This window comes from Volvox carteri, assembly GCF_000143455.1.
Source record: "Volvox carteri f. nagariensis unplaced genomic scaffold VOLCAscaffold_7, whole genome shotgun sequence".
NCBI lineage: Eukaryota > Viridiplantae > Chlorophyta > Chlorophyceae > Chlamydomonadales > Volvocaceae > Volvox > Volvox carteri.
The window spans coordinates 1,481,399-1,498,921 of record NW_003307550.1 but is presented as its reverse complement, the minus strand read 5'-3'; the positions used below and the strand labels follow the sequence as shown (position 1 = coordinate 1,498,921).

At 53.7% G+C, this 17,523-nt stretch overlaps 3 protein-coding genes across 3 annotated transcripts in view; 1 reads left to right on the top strand and 2 right to left on the bottom strand.

Annotated features, from left to right (window-relative positions):
* The window catches only part of VOLCADRAFT_88023 (uncharacterized protein), a gene marked incomplete at both ends in the record, with an annotated part of 28,693 nt that extends 23,179 nt beyond the window's left edge, over nucleotides 1–5,514 (bottom strand). Inside the window, 11 exons of the mRNA XM_002947612.1 lie at nucleotides 263–298; nucleotides 660–1,028; nucleotides 1,277–1,481; nucleotides 1,767–1,863; nucleotides 2,207–2,298; nucleotides 2,992–3,277; nucleotides 4,083–4,127; nucleotides 4,280–4,398; nucleotides 5,022–5,195; nucleotides 5,292–5,367; nucleotides 5,443–5,514. Coding sequence (XP_002947658.1) covers nucleotides 263–298; nucleotides 660–1,028; nucleotides 1,277–1,481; nucleotides 1,767–1,863; nucleotides 2,207–2,298; nucleotides 2,992–3,277; nucleotides 4,083–4,127; nucleotides 4,280–4,398; nucleotides 5,022–5,195; nucleotides 5,292–5,367; nucleotides 5,443–5,514 — 1,571 coding nt within the window. The remainder of the gene's footprint in view (nucleotides 1–262; nucleotides 299–659; nucleotides 1,029–1,276; nucleotides 1,482–1,766; nucleotides 1,864–2,206; nucleotides 2,299–2,991; nucleotides 3,278–4,082; nucleotides 4,128–4,279; nucleotides 4,399–5,021; nucleotides 5,196–5,291; nucleotides 5,368–5,442) is intronic.
* Nucleotides 5,515–6,754: 1,240 nt separating this feature from the next.
* On the bottom strand, nucleotides 6,755–10,531 carry VOLCADRAFT_88022 (uncharacterized protein; the record flags this gene model as incomplete). Its single annotated transcript, XM_002947611.1, has 8 exons — nucleotides 6,755–6,781; nucleotides 7,017–7,114; nucleotides 8,312–8,380; nucleotides 8,625–9,056; nucleotides 9,449–9,600; nucleotides 9,839–9,915; nucleotides 10,080–10,160; nucleotides 10,292–10,531. The coding sequence occupies 8 exons, from the start codon at nucleotides 10,529–10,531 to the stop codon at nucleotides 6,755–6,757; spliced, it is 1,176 nt and encodes a 391-aa protein (XP_002947657.1).
* Nucleotides 10,532–12,301: 1,770 nt separating this feature from the next.
* Nucleotides 12,302–16,254, top strand: VOLCADRAFT_103569 (uncharacterized protein; the record flags this gene model as incomplete). The annotated part of the gene is made up of 7 exons (XM_002947741.1): nucleotides 12,302–12,499; nucleotides 12,796–12,876; nucleotides 13,519–13,595; nucleotides 13,932–14,083; nucleotides 14,372–14,608; nucleotides 14,967–15,035; nucleotides 15,490–16,254. 7 exons carry the CDS (start codon nucleotides 12,302–12,304, stop codon nucleotides 15,549–15,551), a joined length of 876 nt encoding a protein of 291 aa, XP_002947787.1. The 3' UTR covers nucleotides 15,552–16,254.
* Between the last annotated feature and the right edge of the window lie 1,269 nt (nucleotides 16,255–17,523).

Below are 17,523 nucleotides of genomic sequence, written 5' to 3'. Positions count from 1 at the left end.
GCTTGCCTGCGTGCCGAACTTGCCATCAATACATACGGCAAAAGGATGGATGCTCTCAACCCCCTCGCGCCTCTTGAGGGCCTTAATTAATAAACCTCCCCCTCCCTTCTCCCACGGACTTGCACATGATTTCCCCCACGGACATCGAATATCCGTCCCGCCAAAATCCAGCCATTCTTCACAAACGAATACATAATCCCCTCATGTATGGCAATAAAAACACATACACACTCTCGAGTTCACGTGCGTCGCGTCCACTCACTCATGTCCTCCGTCGCCCAAAGGCTTGCTCCTCGCGCTGAGTGCAGATAGGTGCATGGGCGGTTGGGCAATGGGGTTATGTCAGCCATGCTGATGAGGGAGTACTACCAGAATTATCCCTCCCCCCAAAAAACACCTTTATGGTCACACCTCAGACCTCCCTGCCATACAAAACAAGGCCCCTCGTTGCCCTGTCCTAGCCAGCCAGCCACTGGCTCAGTTTCCCCTCAATAAATTTCCCACCTGTGTCACAATCGCCACCCAAACACACGCATACCCATCCAGCACCCACCCACCTACCATCACCTTTCTTCCGGAACCGCATTGCCCCCTCTTCACCTCCCTTCCCATACACACACACGCACGCACACGCACCACTCCACTTCTCTCCAACCCACCAGGCTCGGTACGGGAAGAATAGCCAGATCAGCACAAAGTCACATACACAGTCCTTCTGCCGCCTGTCTATGTCCGTCTCATCCTCATCCAGCAGCTCGATCACCTCCACACCGCCATCCGGACCGACGGGGACAGAGCCTGGAGGCCGTGGAGGGAGGGCACCGCTGCCACCGCGACCACGGCCAAGAAGATTCAACGCAGGGACCGATGAGGTAGCAGCTGAGACCCCGCCACCGGGGCCGGGGCCTCTGCCACCGCCGGCAGAACCGCCACTTTTGGCACCGAACTCTTCTTTTGTTTCCGGACCCCCAAACCTGCTCAGCGGCCGGCACGGCGCGCCTGGCGTGGGGTGACCCGGCGGTAGGTACCTGCACGGTACCGCATGTACGGCGAGGTGGCCCACGCGGCGTGCTAGTTGGGTTGCGAAATGCTAGCGCAGCCCGCTACTCTCCCCCCAAAGCGCGTGACACCCAACCACTCATCCACCCAACCCAACATAACTATGCTGACACTCGCCATAAATGCACATGGTTAGTTGGCAATCTTTTCCTTCCAACGCCCGATCCCCTAGTTTTCCCCCCGTACGCCATTAAACCTCTTCCTCCCACACACACACCTCATGCACGTCACACAAGGTTCCAAATGCCGATTTGCCAGCGTCAGCTCCTCCCACTCCTTTAGCACAGCCTGAAGGTCCGACTGGCCAGGCGCCATCTGGCCGCGGCCTCCGAAACCAGGCCCCGTAGGCGAATCGCGGGAGAGGCAGGCCTGGAAGATGAGATTGTTCGCCGAGTACGCGCTGATCTCAATTTTCAGGCCGCCTGCCGAGGAGTCGACGTGGTGATGAAGGTAAGGGATTGCTGGGATTAGTGTGGGCGCAAAATGGTGAAAGGACGGTTTTGGGCGCAAATTATGGACGGGATGATAATCGCTGCCCTACCTTCCGCCACCAGTTTCCCGTTCCTGCTCCTCCGGCCCCGTTGCCTTTAGTGCGTTCCCCATCCACCACCTTTTCCAGAATGGACAGAGCGCCTACCTTTCCCCCCTTGCCCCGCCTCCTTGTCTACCCAACCAACCTCACTCCCCTCCCCCTCCCCTTCACTGACCCTTCGGTCGGCTGCAGCCCCTTGTGAGGTCTGGTGGCAGTTTGTTCCAAAGCACCTCCGGGACGCCGTAAATGAACCAGTGGTACGCCTGCTGGAGCTGTGGACGGGAAGGAGGGGGAGAGGAAGAGTGGGTGTCATATGGAGGGCGACCGGGAGAGGGGGTTATTCGCAAAATGCACTAATGAAGCATGGGAAATGGGAACGCAGGAGGGACTTATGTGTAAAAAGCGGAGGAGTCAACCGCCGCCGTCCTGCCGACGAATGGAGGGGGCAGGAGGAGGAGTCGGGCGAGCATGTGATTAAGGAGATAACCACCTGTTAGAAGGGGCTCAAGAAACCGGCCTCCTCTGCACATCTCAAAGAGTATCTTTCTGCATCCGCTCCCTTACCATTTGAGTATGGTTCCCTTCCCTCTTTCTTTTCTTCCCCCCCCCACCTACCCTTTTCGCCAGCTGTTCCAGGCTAAGCACATCCTGTAGGACCCGTTCCTTTTCAGGAAGCAGCTGCGAGATGCGGATGATGGTCCACCCGTCTGTGTGTGTACGTGTGTGGCGTTTCCCAGTTCAGTTGCGCGTGAAGGGAGGGAGTCACATGCAAATTAGGGGGGGGGAGGAGAAAGCATGCAGCGAGAGGGCTGGTGGACGGCAGAGCCAGTCGTGCGTCAGGCGTTTCATCCTACACGTAATAACGCAAGCAGGTAACACATACCGAGGTAGCACTTCAATGGGCCAAGTCGTCATGTACGCTTTGTTGGTATAATTAGTGAGATGTACGATGGATTTCGTACAAGGGTTAAAGTTTTTAAGCCTACACAAACAAACCGTACACCTAACGAGCACTCCAACGAAGATTGTGCCGCGTGGACATAGGACAGAGAGGGCCAGCCCCATTCCAATCCATTCCACTACTCTTTTAACTAGCTTTTCAAATCCCATCCCTGTCCGCATATATCCCGTCCCGCCGCAACATCTCCCTCTGGGCCTCTTTTCCAGCCTGAGCTCCGCGTCCTCATCCCAATCAACGCCCGTAAGACCTACACCCACTCAGTGACCCGCCCTGATTCCCGCACCAGCTCAGGGCTCCCCCACAGCAGGCCCCTTTCCTCCAAAAACTCACGTCATGGGCCCCTCCCCCATGTTTTTTTTGCATGAGGTTCATTTCCTTCCACTCGTTCGGGCTTTTGAGCCCAGCGAACCAAGGCCGCGCCTACCCCACCTGCCCTCACCCCCCATAACCACTTGGGCGAGCTGCGCAATTGCTTTATAATCTGCTGGTGTGGTGCTATGTACAGTCGGCAACGATTTCGCAGTTTCAGGACCCTCGAAGGCTAAATCCATTATTTGGGGTCTACTTCCACCCCACATAAAGCCCCTCCAGCCTCCTTTTCGCCGCTCCTGCCTTGGCAGTTCCATTCCCCGCTTACTCAGGTCCTCCTCCACTACCTCCTGGTCCTTCTCGTACATGTCCAAGGTCCAGTTATTGGTCCGAAGCAGCGCGCCGTAGTCGCACTGCTTGCCGGCAGAGAGGAAGGTATGCAGGCGGGTAAGACGGGAGGCAAGGCAGGGTGGCAGGGGAAGGTAGGGAGGCGCGGCGGGACAGCTGGAACGCGCCGAAGGAGGGCGGGAAGGATAGATGAAGGAACGAAATCACAAGAATAAAAGCAGGGGCCGGAGAGGTGGCTGGGTAGAAGGATGGAGGCAGGACATAGGACAAGAGTAAATCGGGCTTCTTAACCGCCATATCCTCCCGACAGTCCACATTACTACCTACCCAACCCATTCCCTAACCGAGCATCACGACCAACACGACCACTACTTCATCCCCCACAAACAACAATACTTCACCACCATCAACACCGCCACTTCAGAAATATACGCCGGAGTACAGCAGAAGGCAAAAATCCCACTGGACGGCATCGTACATTCGCAGGTGCCAGCAATACTTTTATTTTTACTCGTTACATTAAGGAACTGGAACTTCAAGGTTGGCCGGGTCGTCGCACATGTATGCACTCCTCCCTCCCCTCTTCTCATATCTCCTTCCAACCACCCCGAGGAAGGCTCCCAAAACGACAAGCGGCGTGGCATGGTTGCTTGGTTGCCTCACAAACTTCGACTGCTGTTGCTTCACATTTTTACATTTTTGCAGCTGACTCCCCTCCCCTTCGAGCTTCCGGAATAACAGGCATTACAATGTTGTTCTGGACCAGCAATTGTTGCCTGAGGCGTCGGTACAGTTGAACCCCGTTGCGTCTTGTGTTACAAGGCTCGTCCCCCCTCCCAGCCCCCCTCTCTTTCCCCATTCTCCCACACCTACCCGGACCTTGTAGGCTCGGGAGGGCTGTAAGGGGTCCTGCGGGGCCTGCGGGGAGACGGGGTGGAAAGGACAGAGTATGCGGGAGGGGCAGGCGCCGCTACGCATTAGGCATGAGTCAGGTAAGGAACTGTTTTCACTGTCTACCCCGTTGTATGCGTCGTGCAATACAACTGTCCCCAGCTCCCTATCACGCCTACCTGGAAGCTCTCAATCTCCACCATGTCGCCAAAGTACACCACAGATGCGGATCCTCGACCGAAGCGGTTCAACTTGGGGTTGATGAAGGCACTCAACGGCAGCACCCCCGGGTGAGATTCTGGTATCATGTCAAAAGAGAAGGAGGGAGAGAGGAGTCATGTGTAAAGAGCAAAAAGCAAAAAGGAGGGAGGGAAGGTGAAGGAAAAAAACAGGGAAGTGCAATACTATATGGGAAGACGAGCAACAAGTGCCTGAGTGACGGAAAATACACATGTGAAACCACCAACCAGCAACCCCACGGCTTGATAGAGATGGGGTTGAGGGGTGAGTTTCATGAAGAGCAGGAAACGCCAGGCCGAGACGGCGTGACGCAAATGAGGACTTGAACGACAAGGGAGAACGACCCAAATAGGACCGATCGACCCAGATGGATTACGTCGTAATAACGTTTGCAGGCAAGCTGGGTAAGGGACAGGGGAAAGGGTGTAAGTGGATAGCCGTTCATCACCCAGTTGAGGGGGGCTCCACGAGGGACCGCCAGGAAGCGGAAACGAAGGTACAGACCAATGGTTTGTAGCTCCAACTTTTAAAGTCCCTCAGTATCCCTCAGTATAAAAGTCAGGTTGTCTCCAGCGTAATCGTTTTACAACCATAACGATGTAATACCGTGTACTTGCCAAGCGGGACCCAGATGGCAATAAAGGCTGGGTGGGGTCGGGCGGACAAGGACTCTTCACCCACCTCGATCGATTGAGGGGATGTGGGATGTTGTATACGAAACCCGGAAGTAGTGCACCAGCTGCCTCCTGCTCATCCCTTTACCGTTGTCTTCGATGATGAGCTGTGAACCCTCGTTCGTTGGCCTTCCGTGCTCATCCACCTTGTTAAATATAAGCTGTATGCTAATAGTTGGTTCTGTAGGCAGGGTGGATCAGGCAGCCCGGGGAGCATCAGCCGGCTCCACAGCCATCCTCGCACAACTTCGTTCTGCCGGAGTGCTCAAAACCTTACCCGCACGATCTATGGTGGCTTCCACGGAGTTATCGATCAACTCCATCAAACACACTATTTCCTCAAAGCCCTCAACCTGCAAATTTCATGCCATGGCGTTGCAAGTCAAGACGGTGCGCAAAAATTGGTGTGTGCGAAGCCTTGGCCGCACCTCCTGACGCAAAGACCGCGTCAGCGGAGTTGCATCAAAGTTTCCGTTTATCCTCTCATACACAGGTGCCATCCTGGTGAACGCTTTCGTTAAAGGAGAACTGAAGAGCTTGCGCTCCGCCACCCTCACCCCGCTAAATTATGCAGGCATCAGAGCAGATACCCTTATGGTCGCAAAGCTTAGGATAACTTTTGCGTAAGGCTGTCTCGTTCCTGAGGGGGGTTGCTTTTTTGACTGAGGACCTCAGTCAGATATTTTAGCAACTGATGCTCAGAGCAATCATCAAACATTTCGGTTCTGGAAAATCAAAGTAACTCAGCACAATAATTGAACCTACCAAGCTATGCAACTCTTCCCATGTTCGTCGCTTTCGGGTGGGATGCGTACGGGACAACCAACAGCAGACGGTTACGGAAGGGCGAAACGCCACGCTTAACACACAGCCAAGCAGGGGCCATTTTCAAAAAGGTTATGTATACTCATAATGTTTTCGTCTTTGAAAAGGTTTGGATCTTTCAAAAAGCCGTTGCGCGTGGTGTCGTGAAAGGGGCGCAGGCCGGTTATCGCAACGTGATTCCCGCAAACCCAGTCCACAGCCTAGTAAACTGAAGGGTGTGGTCAACTGGGGCTGGATGACGTGGTTGAAACAAAATTGTTGGGTTGCCCCAGTTGCTCAACTGCTGAATTAATGGACATGAGTCTGTTGTTTGGAGCGAGGAAGCCGGGAAGCACTTTCGATGGCAGGGGGTTTGAGGGGACACCAACAATGAGCAACTCCCTGACCACTGCGAGAGATTTCGCAACTCCCTACACTCGGAGCGCGATGGCCTTGCTTTAATTTCAACCGTAAAGTTGCGTTTTTCTCTATGAGCTTTTGTCTAGAAGACCTTGGGTCAGTTTTCAAGCATTTTACAACCACTGTCACTAACTACCACTAACTACCACTAACTACCACATAACACCTGGTGCTGCTAAACGTACGCTAAACGGAGCCAGGCGCCTCCGGCGGACAGGCGCGGAATGGCTGCTGCATATGATGTGTGGAACAGGGGGGGCATATGTCTACATTGGGAACCCTCCGTCGTACCGCTTTCGGTTCGCTCGGTGATCGTAACGCCGCCAAAAACGTCGTTAACGGTAACCACCCAACCACTCTCGCGGCCTTTCAGCAGCAGCTGCTCTTCATCCCTGGGGGTTTGTGGTTTTCCCGATGGGCGCCCGGCGATGGGCGGCGGCCGATGGAAACGCACGACGGGACATGTAAGCCGTCGCAACTCAGTCGCCCGGGTGCCGGACTCCCCTGGCTAGCAGCTCAGCCGAACAGAGCGCTCAGTGGGCTCTGCGGGGCATATGTCGCAACGGACAGAGGTGACCTACATGTACCGACTACAGGGTGCCGCCCGCAGGTCCCAAAAACCCTATCAGTTAGATCAGATTTTGGATCGCATGCTTTTTAAAAATTGTCAAAAAGTAAAAAGGAGATACCGAAAGGCAAAAGCAAAGGCTTATCTGTAAGTGCTAATCATAATTTTTCCTTCATTCACCACTATGTTGTCACTCTCGTGTCGAGGTACCTGTAGATCTTGTCGTTTGCTATTTTTCGAGCTCAAATGATAGATCTGTGTCGCTGTTTTGCGTGTGGTCTCACTGCCAGGGCAGCAGATACACCTGCCTGCGATTGTTATAGAGGAGGCAACGCAGATGTCCAGCCGCTGATTCGTGACATGAGTTAGTCCAATCCCCATGATGAAATGTCCCTTGCCTGAACTCTGATATCGAAACAACTTCGTATGCCGCTGCAGACGTGGCAGATGCTGTAACTGCTGTGCATTCCGTACGGACGACCGTGCGGACGGCGCATTGCTCTGCATCACGCACGTAAGAGTCTATGGAAGGGTAAATTCGTACATTCGTACATGTGTACATCCAAATATCATGTCTCCCAAGAGTTAGGAAACACAATAAGAGCTTCAGGAATTCGTTGTTGAATCGTTGATAAACAACAATTTTAACCCCCTTACGTTGGGTTATAGTACCACGTAGTACAGCAGAGTACGTCAAACACTCAAGTACGGAGGCTGTGTCACGAGAGGAGCATGTGAGAAGGGTTCGTATATTTATATTGGCTCCGGAAACCACTTCGTTTTGAGATAACGGGCCAAATCAAACCGATACACGACGTGAAAGTCCGCTTTTGCTGTAATAATCGTGTGATTAATCCGTCCACTTCCAGATTGCGCTCCGAAACAAACCCGCCACATGTGGGTAATTCAACGGGGCGCCATGCGTCGTGAACCACGTTAGTACGCCATGCCCGCCTGAGCCCGTATGTATGTATATGTATGTGTGTGAAGCCCATCTCGGAGCTCTCAGGAACTCTCTTTCCATAGAAGAGCGTCCACACGTGCGTATGTTCGCGGCTCCGGAACCCTGCACTCCCCACGATCATATGGTATCGTGAGCCACTGCGCCACGTGTCAGGGTACGAACTCGTACTTGCATCCCGCCTGCAGGACTCCCAGCTGCTGGCTGGTGTCCAGACCCAGAGCTGATGAGGGTGGGGGATAAGAGGGGTAAGAAGGGAGATTAGTGAGCGAATGGTACAAATATGTAGAAGCGGTGTGAAACCGGATTCATGGAATGGAAACGGAGCGATCACAAACAGGCACAAACAGGCATGCAGACGGAGTGTATGGGAGCACCAGGGTTCCACGAATTACACTCTGAAGCCCCGGGGCCCCGTTATCCCGAAAGGGTGAAAGGGAAACCCTTCAGCGTTGGTGTATGGTACTGCGTGGGTTGGGGTGTTCGGATGGGGCGGACATGGTGCTCGCCAAGGCTGCACGAAGAATGTGTGCCGCACCCACACCTTTCGCCCTCCTGTCCATCTCCTGGGCGCCCTCCGGGTCCACTGGCTTACGGGAGAAGAACCAGAGACCTGGGGGCGGCCGGGGGGAGGAGGGGATCTACGTACTGCAACACGGTGGCGTTGTGATCACATGAGACGGTATATCCCGAGGGCATGACCTGGCTGGTGTGTGAGGTGTGAGTCGGATGTCTCCCGTATGTCCCCTGCAGTCCGCCTCAACCCTCCAGCTCCGAGGCTCTATCCTCTCCCACTTCTGCCAATATAGCCATTCTTGAACCCCCCTGAAAGCCCCCTCGGCCCTCAGCCCCCTCACCGCCCCGGTCGAAGTCTGCCGGACCCCGACCACCCATGGGTCGGTCTGCCGGCGCCGCTCGTGGGGATGCCTGAGGGACTGTGGTAGCGGGGCCTTGAACGTCGCGGCCCGGATTGGGGCTGGTGCTGTTGTTCCCGTTGACATTGCCACTGCCGTTGACATTGGTGGTGTTGGTCTCGTCCTTCTTTGTGGTTACGTTGGCGGTTGTCGTAGCGGCTGAGGTTGTTGTGGCCGTACTGGTGGTGGTTGGATAGATGCAGGTGTCGCTGCCGCTGCTGCTGTTGCTGCTGCTAGCATTGCTCTGGCTACAGGCGGTGGTGTTGCCCGTGTACGGCACCGAGCTGCAGCCATTGCCGCGTGGGCTGGTGTACCTGGGCGGTCCTCCGCTGATGATGGCCCAGTCGTACTTGAGGGTGGGATTCTTGGACAGACCTACGGTGGTGGCGGTGGCGGTGGCGGTGGCGGTGGAAGGAGGTCTAAAGCAGCCGCAAGGGTGAGAGGAAAGTTGAGATGGTGTGAGGTGTCGGGCAAACAAAGGCCGGGATGAGAGCCGTGAGCACCCGCCACGGGCTATGTGTGTATGTGTCGGCGTGTCGGGGGCGGAGGCTGGAGGCAGGGGAGAGGATCCGGGGATGGATGGCAGGGAGGGAGGTGTACGGGCCGTACAGCTGGCCATTGTATTGTCTAGCTTTCTCCGTTTCTTGTGAACTTGCCATGTCACCCCCTTTCTGGGCGTTTTGAACTTGTAACAGCTGGACTTCTGAGGGATTTCTAAAGCTTAATATCTATCTCCTGATTTCCGTACACGTCCGTGTCGTACTCACCCACTGCCACAATCCAGTAGGGCCCGAATGCGGCTCTCCAGGCGTCCCCAGGCAGCAGCTGCTGCAGCAACTCCGGACCGACAAGTAGCTTGCCATCACGAGCCTCGACTCCGGGGTTGGCGGGGAAACCTAACAAACGGGAGCTGTTCGTCCTGTACGACAAACATTACAAATTCCGTCAGAACAAGGAGATCGTCCTGCGACTCTTATGTTTGAACTATTTTTATGATGGGGCACATGTTATTTGTGTACTTGCTATCTGTACGACACAGAACATCCCTTTAACAAATCGTACAACGGAACCCCAAACGCCATCACCGTGTGTTCGCATATTTTTGCATATTGCCGTACTGTGCCCCTGCCGTCGTACAGAGTTGGCGCATATTGTACCTGTCGTACTTGGACGAACCTCTGGAGGGTCCGTTGACTTTGCCCACATTTGCGTAATTATTGACGACGATGCCCGCCTTTGGGTTGGGTGCGAAGGTGGGTGGGTAGGTGAGTAGGTGGGAGGAGGGAATGATGTCTGGGCGATGATCGAGGGGCGATAAACTCTCTGCAGACGCTTGAGAGTGTAGGTAATGATACATCTCGTAGTCCCAATACCCTGGACGTGCTCTTTTGTGCTTACCGAGATATTCCTGGGGTCGATTAGTTCGTACTCCGCCTTGACGCAGTACAGCTCATTCACGGGCTGGTAGTTCAGAGGGACCTGGGGGCGCGGAGGTTGGCTGGGCGCGTCAGCAAACACACACACCCCTACTACCCCCCTACTCCACCCTCCAGCCCTGTGTGTATCAGCCCGCTTCCCGGGAGTCCCCACTTCTGCAGCAGGCACCTCACCTGTCGTTGCACGTACCAGGGAGCCGCCACGTAGGCCACCAAGTCAAAGTACGACAATGGCACCAGCGCGTTCGGGGGGCAGCTCGTAGCTGAGGAGCTGTTGGGCTGTGCTGCGCCCTTTTTGTGCTTGCCACTGCCATTTTGCGCTTCATCATTGTTGCTCTCTGCCAAAGCCGCCATCATCGGCCCCATCATCAACGCCACCAGAAACCAGAACCCCGCCGTCCGCACTGTCAACATTTTGCTGCTGCTCCTGCTGCTCCTGCTGCTAGCTACAACTTCTGACTACTGCTACGTGAATAAAAATGGAGAATACTCACACGGCGAAGACGGCGAAGACGGAGCTTACACTGGCTCACCGCGTCAACGTGTTGTTTTGAGGAGTGAGGGGTATGCAAGGGGCAACAAGTAAATAATAATTGACAATGGTGAGATGCAAAAACGTGAAGTGTCGAACTTTTGAAGGTTGAAGGCTTTCCCCGTGATAGCCCTTTCCAGAGCATCGACATGTATCCTGCTCTAATTAGTAATTGAGCATCTTGTACGCCATCAAATGTTGTATACTGTCGTACGCGATCGTATAAACCTGTTTTGCATTTTGACGGCCGGGGAATATGATGATATGCTTTCTTGGAGGGGAAAGAGGAGGGCGGTCTCTCGGAATCGGGGCGACTCCCCCGCGACCCGTCACAGCACAGAATGTGCGACGTTCGTTGGACCCGTGGGTCAGTCCGTTTCCATATTGGACATATTATACGCCAGCGGGGATAGGAGACGAGGGGTGCGATGAGAACTCATGAGTCAAAAGGTTCCCGATCAAGCATGGTACTGTTGCTACTATTGCTGCTACGCACCGTTGCAGCGAGGTGAGGTGACCGGCGCAGCGACCCTAAAGAAGCAACACCTGGCTGGGGTGCGCCTGACTGAACGCAGGCGCACTGGGCGCATTGATGAGACATAGAAAACGACATAATTAAGCTGAGCTCAGGGAAGTTCTAAGGTTGAAAAAAGGTGCCTATCATAAGCGATCATACCAAATACTCTCGAATCAGCTCATTGATTATAAGGTTCTCTGGGGCGTTTGTACGACCTTAGCATAGCATTCGTGGGCATGTCCTTGACAACGAAAGCAGGTCGAAGGAAGGCTGAAACCGGAACAGCGGGGAGACCTGGGGTGCAGGGATGATGGTCGCGTCCCTGGTCGCGGCTTCAAGTGATGGAATATCAGGGATGCCTGATGTGGCGTGATAATTCCTAGCCCTAATGGCATTAGCCAAGATGGCCAGTCGGTGGAATGAGGAAGACCGGAGCACGACGGAACATGTGCGACTGCATTTCGTCCCAGAGTCTTTGGGATTGATGCCGCCGCGGCATATATACGCCGTGGGCTCTAAGCAATAACCCTTGCATAGCACACAGAGCCAGACAGCGACATGTCCGTTAAACGGTTTTGCCTGACGTGGGATCGAGAGATGCGGTATTGTTAGGTGATTGACAACATTAACGTTTTTCCAGATCCGGTCTTGAAAAAAGACCAGCATAAGCGGTAACACTCCCTCTCGTCCACATAATGATAAGGCACTTTTGAATTTCCTGTCGGTTTCATATTAGGCTTTTATCTAGTCAACGATAATCTTTATTGCAACCTGCAGGAAGCCCAAAGAGCTTTTGATACGCTTTCCCGTTATCCCGTGTCCGTTCTTCGGCAACGCGGTGGGAACTAGGATAGGATGATGACGGATTGGTTTCATCCAAAGGTAAAAAAATTGGTATGATAATGGCTATCATACGGGCACTACGTATAAAATGAGTACGTATTCTTGTAGGACGGTCTGCTGTCCGGCTGGCATAACTGCGGGTTACACCAACCGTACACCATGTAGGGTTACGCCAAGCTTACGCCCCGTAAAATTCGTTATGTCATACAATTGCATATCCCTGCCTGCATAAATACAGTTGATCAGTAAAAGAACAAATTAAATACAATTGCCTCGGGCTTTCCCGACCACAATGGAAGGCTTATTAATTCCCGTGGTAGCCGCTTTCATTAGCATCACTGCAACACTGGTGCATGGCACACCACCCAGCGCAGGTAGCTTCCCCACTAGTGGCAGTCCATCTGGGCCATGTCCACCTCCTAATTTCGGCAACTTGACATCGCTCAACCTCGCTGCATACATCTCAGCACCTTGGTATGTACAAAAAATGGTAAGTTAGAGTTCTTTGAGGTGGGGGGACCTACAGTCCACACGTCGCTATTTCCATGACAGCATTTCACCTTGCTACGCTGGTCATGAAGTTGTTGAGTTGTTTAATTTAACAATTTAAAATATTAACTCCATTGTATTTGTATATTAAGGTCTATTCTGTATTTACTGATCTGAAAGTCCAAACAAGCTGTTCGCCTCACGCGCACCACACGATCCACCCGTTCCCCAATCTAACCAACGACTCGTTAGAAGGTATCCCTCCCGTCACGCCAATATCCCGCAATCACTGACCAGATTCCGCTCGATTACCAGCCTGTGGATGAGGCGTATTGTGTACGAGCGGAGTACACGCTTCTGGATCCAAGGAACGTCTCGGTAAGGCAAAAAATCAGAACGAAAGGCAAAGGAAATTCGGGTACGGCCGCCACTCTGATAATGGGCCCTGTTATGGCGATAGACGGCTCGGTTGTCGGGCCCCCTGTGCCAACTACGGACTACGAAGGGGGTTAAAGCTCCAACTAAGTAATATTCCTAAAAAGACTTGTTGTATACACCTTGATAACAGACAGAGCAAGGGGGTCATGCAACAACAGCGCGTGCGAGGTGCCCGGCTCAGGAAACACTTCTGGTAATTGGCCCAGATTGTCGACTGACCGACACCAAGTTAAGATGCCGAAGGAAGTAGAGGTCAAAATGACCGACTTGCTGGCTGGCTCTGTTTGGCGAAGGCTGCAATTTGGCTGCACCAGCGGCTGACGCCCTGTATGCATTTCGCATGCTAAAAACTTGAGACACAAAAGCCCCATTATGCAGCTAAACGTTGACCAACCCAGCCAAAGCTCTACGAGAAAAGCATGCCATGCGGCCAATGCAAACAAAGCATCACGCAAACTGAGCAAAGCCACAGCTAATTAAGCCACCACAGCGTGCCGCACAGTGCTGTGCACAACGGGACCTCCCTGGCGCCGGCTGACCGATTTCCGCTGACAGTTTACCATAACCCACAACCCACAACAGGGAGGTCTCATTGTGTACAACTCTGCCAACAAGGGCGGCGTCAACGGGCCGAGCGTGGGGACCTCCAAGAACGGCAGGTACGACAGCCTGTACGGCCCTGGTCACCGTACTATGGAGGGCCCAGGGCCTCAGTGTAGGGGTCGGGGTCGAGGGCATAAGGACGATAGCACTGCGAAGTTCAGGAGACGATGATGTTCTCCTAAGCTAGAAAAGTCTATCCATTTTTAATGCGATGTGCTCTACAGAAAGCGCGTCAACTGCACGGCACTTCATCAAAGAACTCTGCGCACACACACACACACACACACACACACCCCATCTGGACATGCCAAGGCCACTGGGCCCGTCACTAAACATATCGTCGTCTTAGCCGTACGACTTTTTACAGTGTTCCAACCGTCCTCTTTTCGCAGTCTGGGAGGATCACGGCTGATAGCAGTCCCGACCACGTTCAAGGCCAAGGGAAGAGACGGCAAGCTACTTGTCGGTCCGGAGTTGCTGCAGCAGCTGCTGCCTGGGGACGCCTGGAGAGCCGCATTCGGGCCCTACTGGATTGTGGCAGTGGGTGAGTACGACAAGGACGTGTACGGAAATCAGGAGATAGATGGGCCTCGTATTGCTTTCGGAAACTGCCATTGGGAATTGAGGGACAGGACAGGTGCTTACCTGCCCGGGTAAAAGGGTTGAAAACGGATGAAAAAAGGGGTACGGCCTCTTCACGCAGGTCCCATTTCAAGCATGTACTTTGGAGTTCGATTTCACCGCCGGCACCATCACAACCCCTGCCACCGCTATCGCCATCGCGTCCTGCGCTTTATTTAATCCGCTTCTGGTACTGCTGCTGCAACTGCAGGCTACTCTCAGAATATTAGCCTGAGGTACGAGTGGGCCATCATCAGCGGGGGCCCACCCACATTCACAAGCCCTAGCGGCGACGGCTGCAGCTCAGTTCCATACAGTACGACACCAGCTGCTGTGCCGAGGGCGGCGACGGCGGGGGGTTGGCCGAGTACCCGCGGCGGTGATGGTGCAAGTGGTGGTGGTGGTGGTGGTAACCCGTTCGGGCAGTTGGCGTCCGTCGATAAGGGAGGTAGGCATGCACGGAATTCGGCTGAGAGGCTGGGTGAAAAACAGGGGACGCAAGAACTTGGAATACGGTAGCCGTGTACACGCGCCTTCGCTCGCCTTCATGAACGGCGCTAAGGTTTATTTATGCTTAATTCGATCCTCTCCATTGCTCTCCGAACACACTATGTGTACGGGTTGCTGGGCGGGTGCTGGAACTGTGCTTTCTGAGTTTTGGGAAATTAATTAGGTCTGGATATTGAGCATGTGCGCCGGGGTCAGCCCAACGCAGATGTGGTGTCACCAATGATTCCATGTACGACAGTACGATACCATAAGCTCGGCCGCTGTATGACATTGGTGGTCGTCATTTTTTCGTGCAGGTCTCTGGTTCTTTACCCGTAAGACTGAAGACCCGGGATCACTCGCGCGGATGGAGGTGCGCGCAAAAGGTACGATCTGTGCTGTGCTTCAGGAAAGTGCAGTTTCATGCCTTTCGGCCTTAGTTGCGGCCTCTAGTACCTTGCTTTAGGAGAGGACGGACTCAGGCGTGACGAGGACGGAATGTGGATTGGCAATTCCACCTGTGCTGAATAGGGCTGTGCTAAACTGGTCATGCAAAGACATCACCTCTACGTCTTGTACGACATAACATACAATTTGCCTGTGCATTTGCACAGCATGCCGTACGGCTTATCTACAGCCTGTTCGTTGCTTTATCAGCCCCACGGTATCCTTCCTTTTGCTTAATAATAAGTGGCGAATGTTTGGCCAAAGTTGCGGTATTTGAGTCCATATCGTGTATCCCTACGCAATCATGAATGCAACCACAACCGCACTAATTCCTTCCCATCCAACCCATTGCCGTTCTCTCCCCGTTGGCGATAACCCGTGTCCGGCGCGCAGCTCTGGGGCTTGATACCAGCCGGATGATACCCGTGCAGCAGAGGGGCTGTCTGTACCCGTAACCGCCACCAACGACGACACCACGGTGCCGATGTCCTGGGGCGTAAGGAAATGGCGGAAATCTCTAATTGAGATCGCGCGAACGAGCGAGCGAATGGAAAAATTCAGAACGGTTACATTTGAGGAAGCGGGGAAGAAACGAGATCTGTGGTGGTGCTTGCACCATATACTCACAACGATGCCAAAGTAAGAGTCCGCTTGCATCTCGAGAGGGAGAGAGTTGATGAGAGTGCTGTGTTGAGCAGTTTCATATGGGAAATTGCAATAGCAGCAGCTGAAGTGTGAGTTCACCTTGATTCTGGTGCTAATGTTTGTTTCCTCTTTCCGGGGCGCTGGTAGATAAGGTGAAATTCGGTGGTGGTGACGGGGACTGTATATTTGGCAAGGAATTCAACTGGTCAAGAGGGAAGAGAGCGCGCGAATAGGCTGGCCAGGTGAAGTGGGGCCAGATAGCCCAGAGGTGGTGTGGCGGCTCGTGCGGCTCTCGCTTAGTTCGGTTCCCGTCTTCTGCGCCGCTGTGTTGCCTAGCCAGGGGCTGGGAGAGCGCCCCGGTTGGCGTGAGTGAGGGAGTGAGGCGCGCGCGGAGGAACAGACGGACGTATAGCCGCGCGCCTGCCCCTGCGCTGTGTTTCGGCCCGGTCAGGGCCCCCGGTGCTCGTCCTTTCTCGGGACGCGCCGCCCACAGTGTAACACCCCATCAACTCCCACAATCTAACACCCCAACAAAGCTCTGGTTTTAGATTACGAATGTTCCACTTCATGATTGCAGTAGAAGCTTTACCTGTACGTACCAGCCCTCGTCAGGCAGATACAGGACGTAATTTTGTAACGCTCGGCTCGGGCTTGTGTCATATTGGGCTTGTGTCGACTGGGGTTTCGCTACATTACTGGATTTCCAAGGTTGGCTCGGGCGCTGGGCAGTGTCCGCCACGAAACAGTTCTTACAGCGGAGCCAGGACGGCTACTAGTGCTTGTAGCCACGCTGTACGCGGGGTGCGGTTTACATATACGACAGGCTAAGCAAGAGCAAGGGACGAAACGAGCAGATGAAGTCGAAATTTGTGGCGCAGTACCGTACTGCTACGAATTCTTCGCGCCACGCCGTTCGTGGGTACCCCAAAAATGTAGCTGGAATTTTTCGTTTTGTTACACCAATTCGCGAGGGCTGTCAGTTTTTATGGCACACATTTGTTTATGTGAACACACATTTCGCGGGGCTCCAGGGAAGCCACAACAAGGAGCGACAGCGTCAAAGCTCCCAAACTGCTGGACAGATCGTTTACTATATGTTTACGCAGAAGAACAGAAGACAGGCCCGGTGGTGCGGCACCAAAGTCAGGTGCGGTTTATCCAAACGCCCGATACACAAATCGGCGTACACGGCGTACACGGCGTACGACACATTCGTGCCAGACAGTTTCGCGACAAGCAAATATTTTTCCCCATAGAGCTTTTTCCACTGTGACACACTTCGTGGCCCAAAACGAAAGGTGAGGCGCGAAAAATTCGTAGCAGTACGGTATTCGGACTAATTCGTATAATGGTAAAAGAAATACCTAATCACGACTAGTAGTTTGGACGATCACCAGGCATGCTGCAGGAAAGGTCGATCTAGAGACGATTTCAAGTAGCGTAGAGGAGCGGAGAAGTGGTGAACAGCGAAACAGCCCTAGCAGCCCGTCAATCGCCCTAATCCTCCGAGGCCACTATCATTTCAAACAAATCTCTGAGGTCTGGCACGGCGTGGAAAAGAGAGGTGCACGGGTATGGTCGAGGAATGGCAGAGCAAATGCACCATAAGGCCGGTAACAAACAGCGACACGAAATGCACAACGGTACGACAGGGATGCATGCTGGGCTAAGCTGGGCTGGCTGCTTTGGGCTGACATCTTTGTTTTTTGTTGAAATGGAGGTTTTGTTGAATGGAGGTGAAATATTTGGAGCCGGGAGCTCTCCTGCTGTTGCTGCTGTATC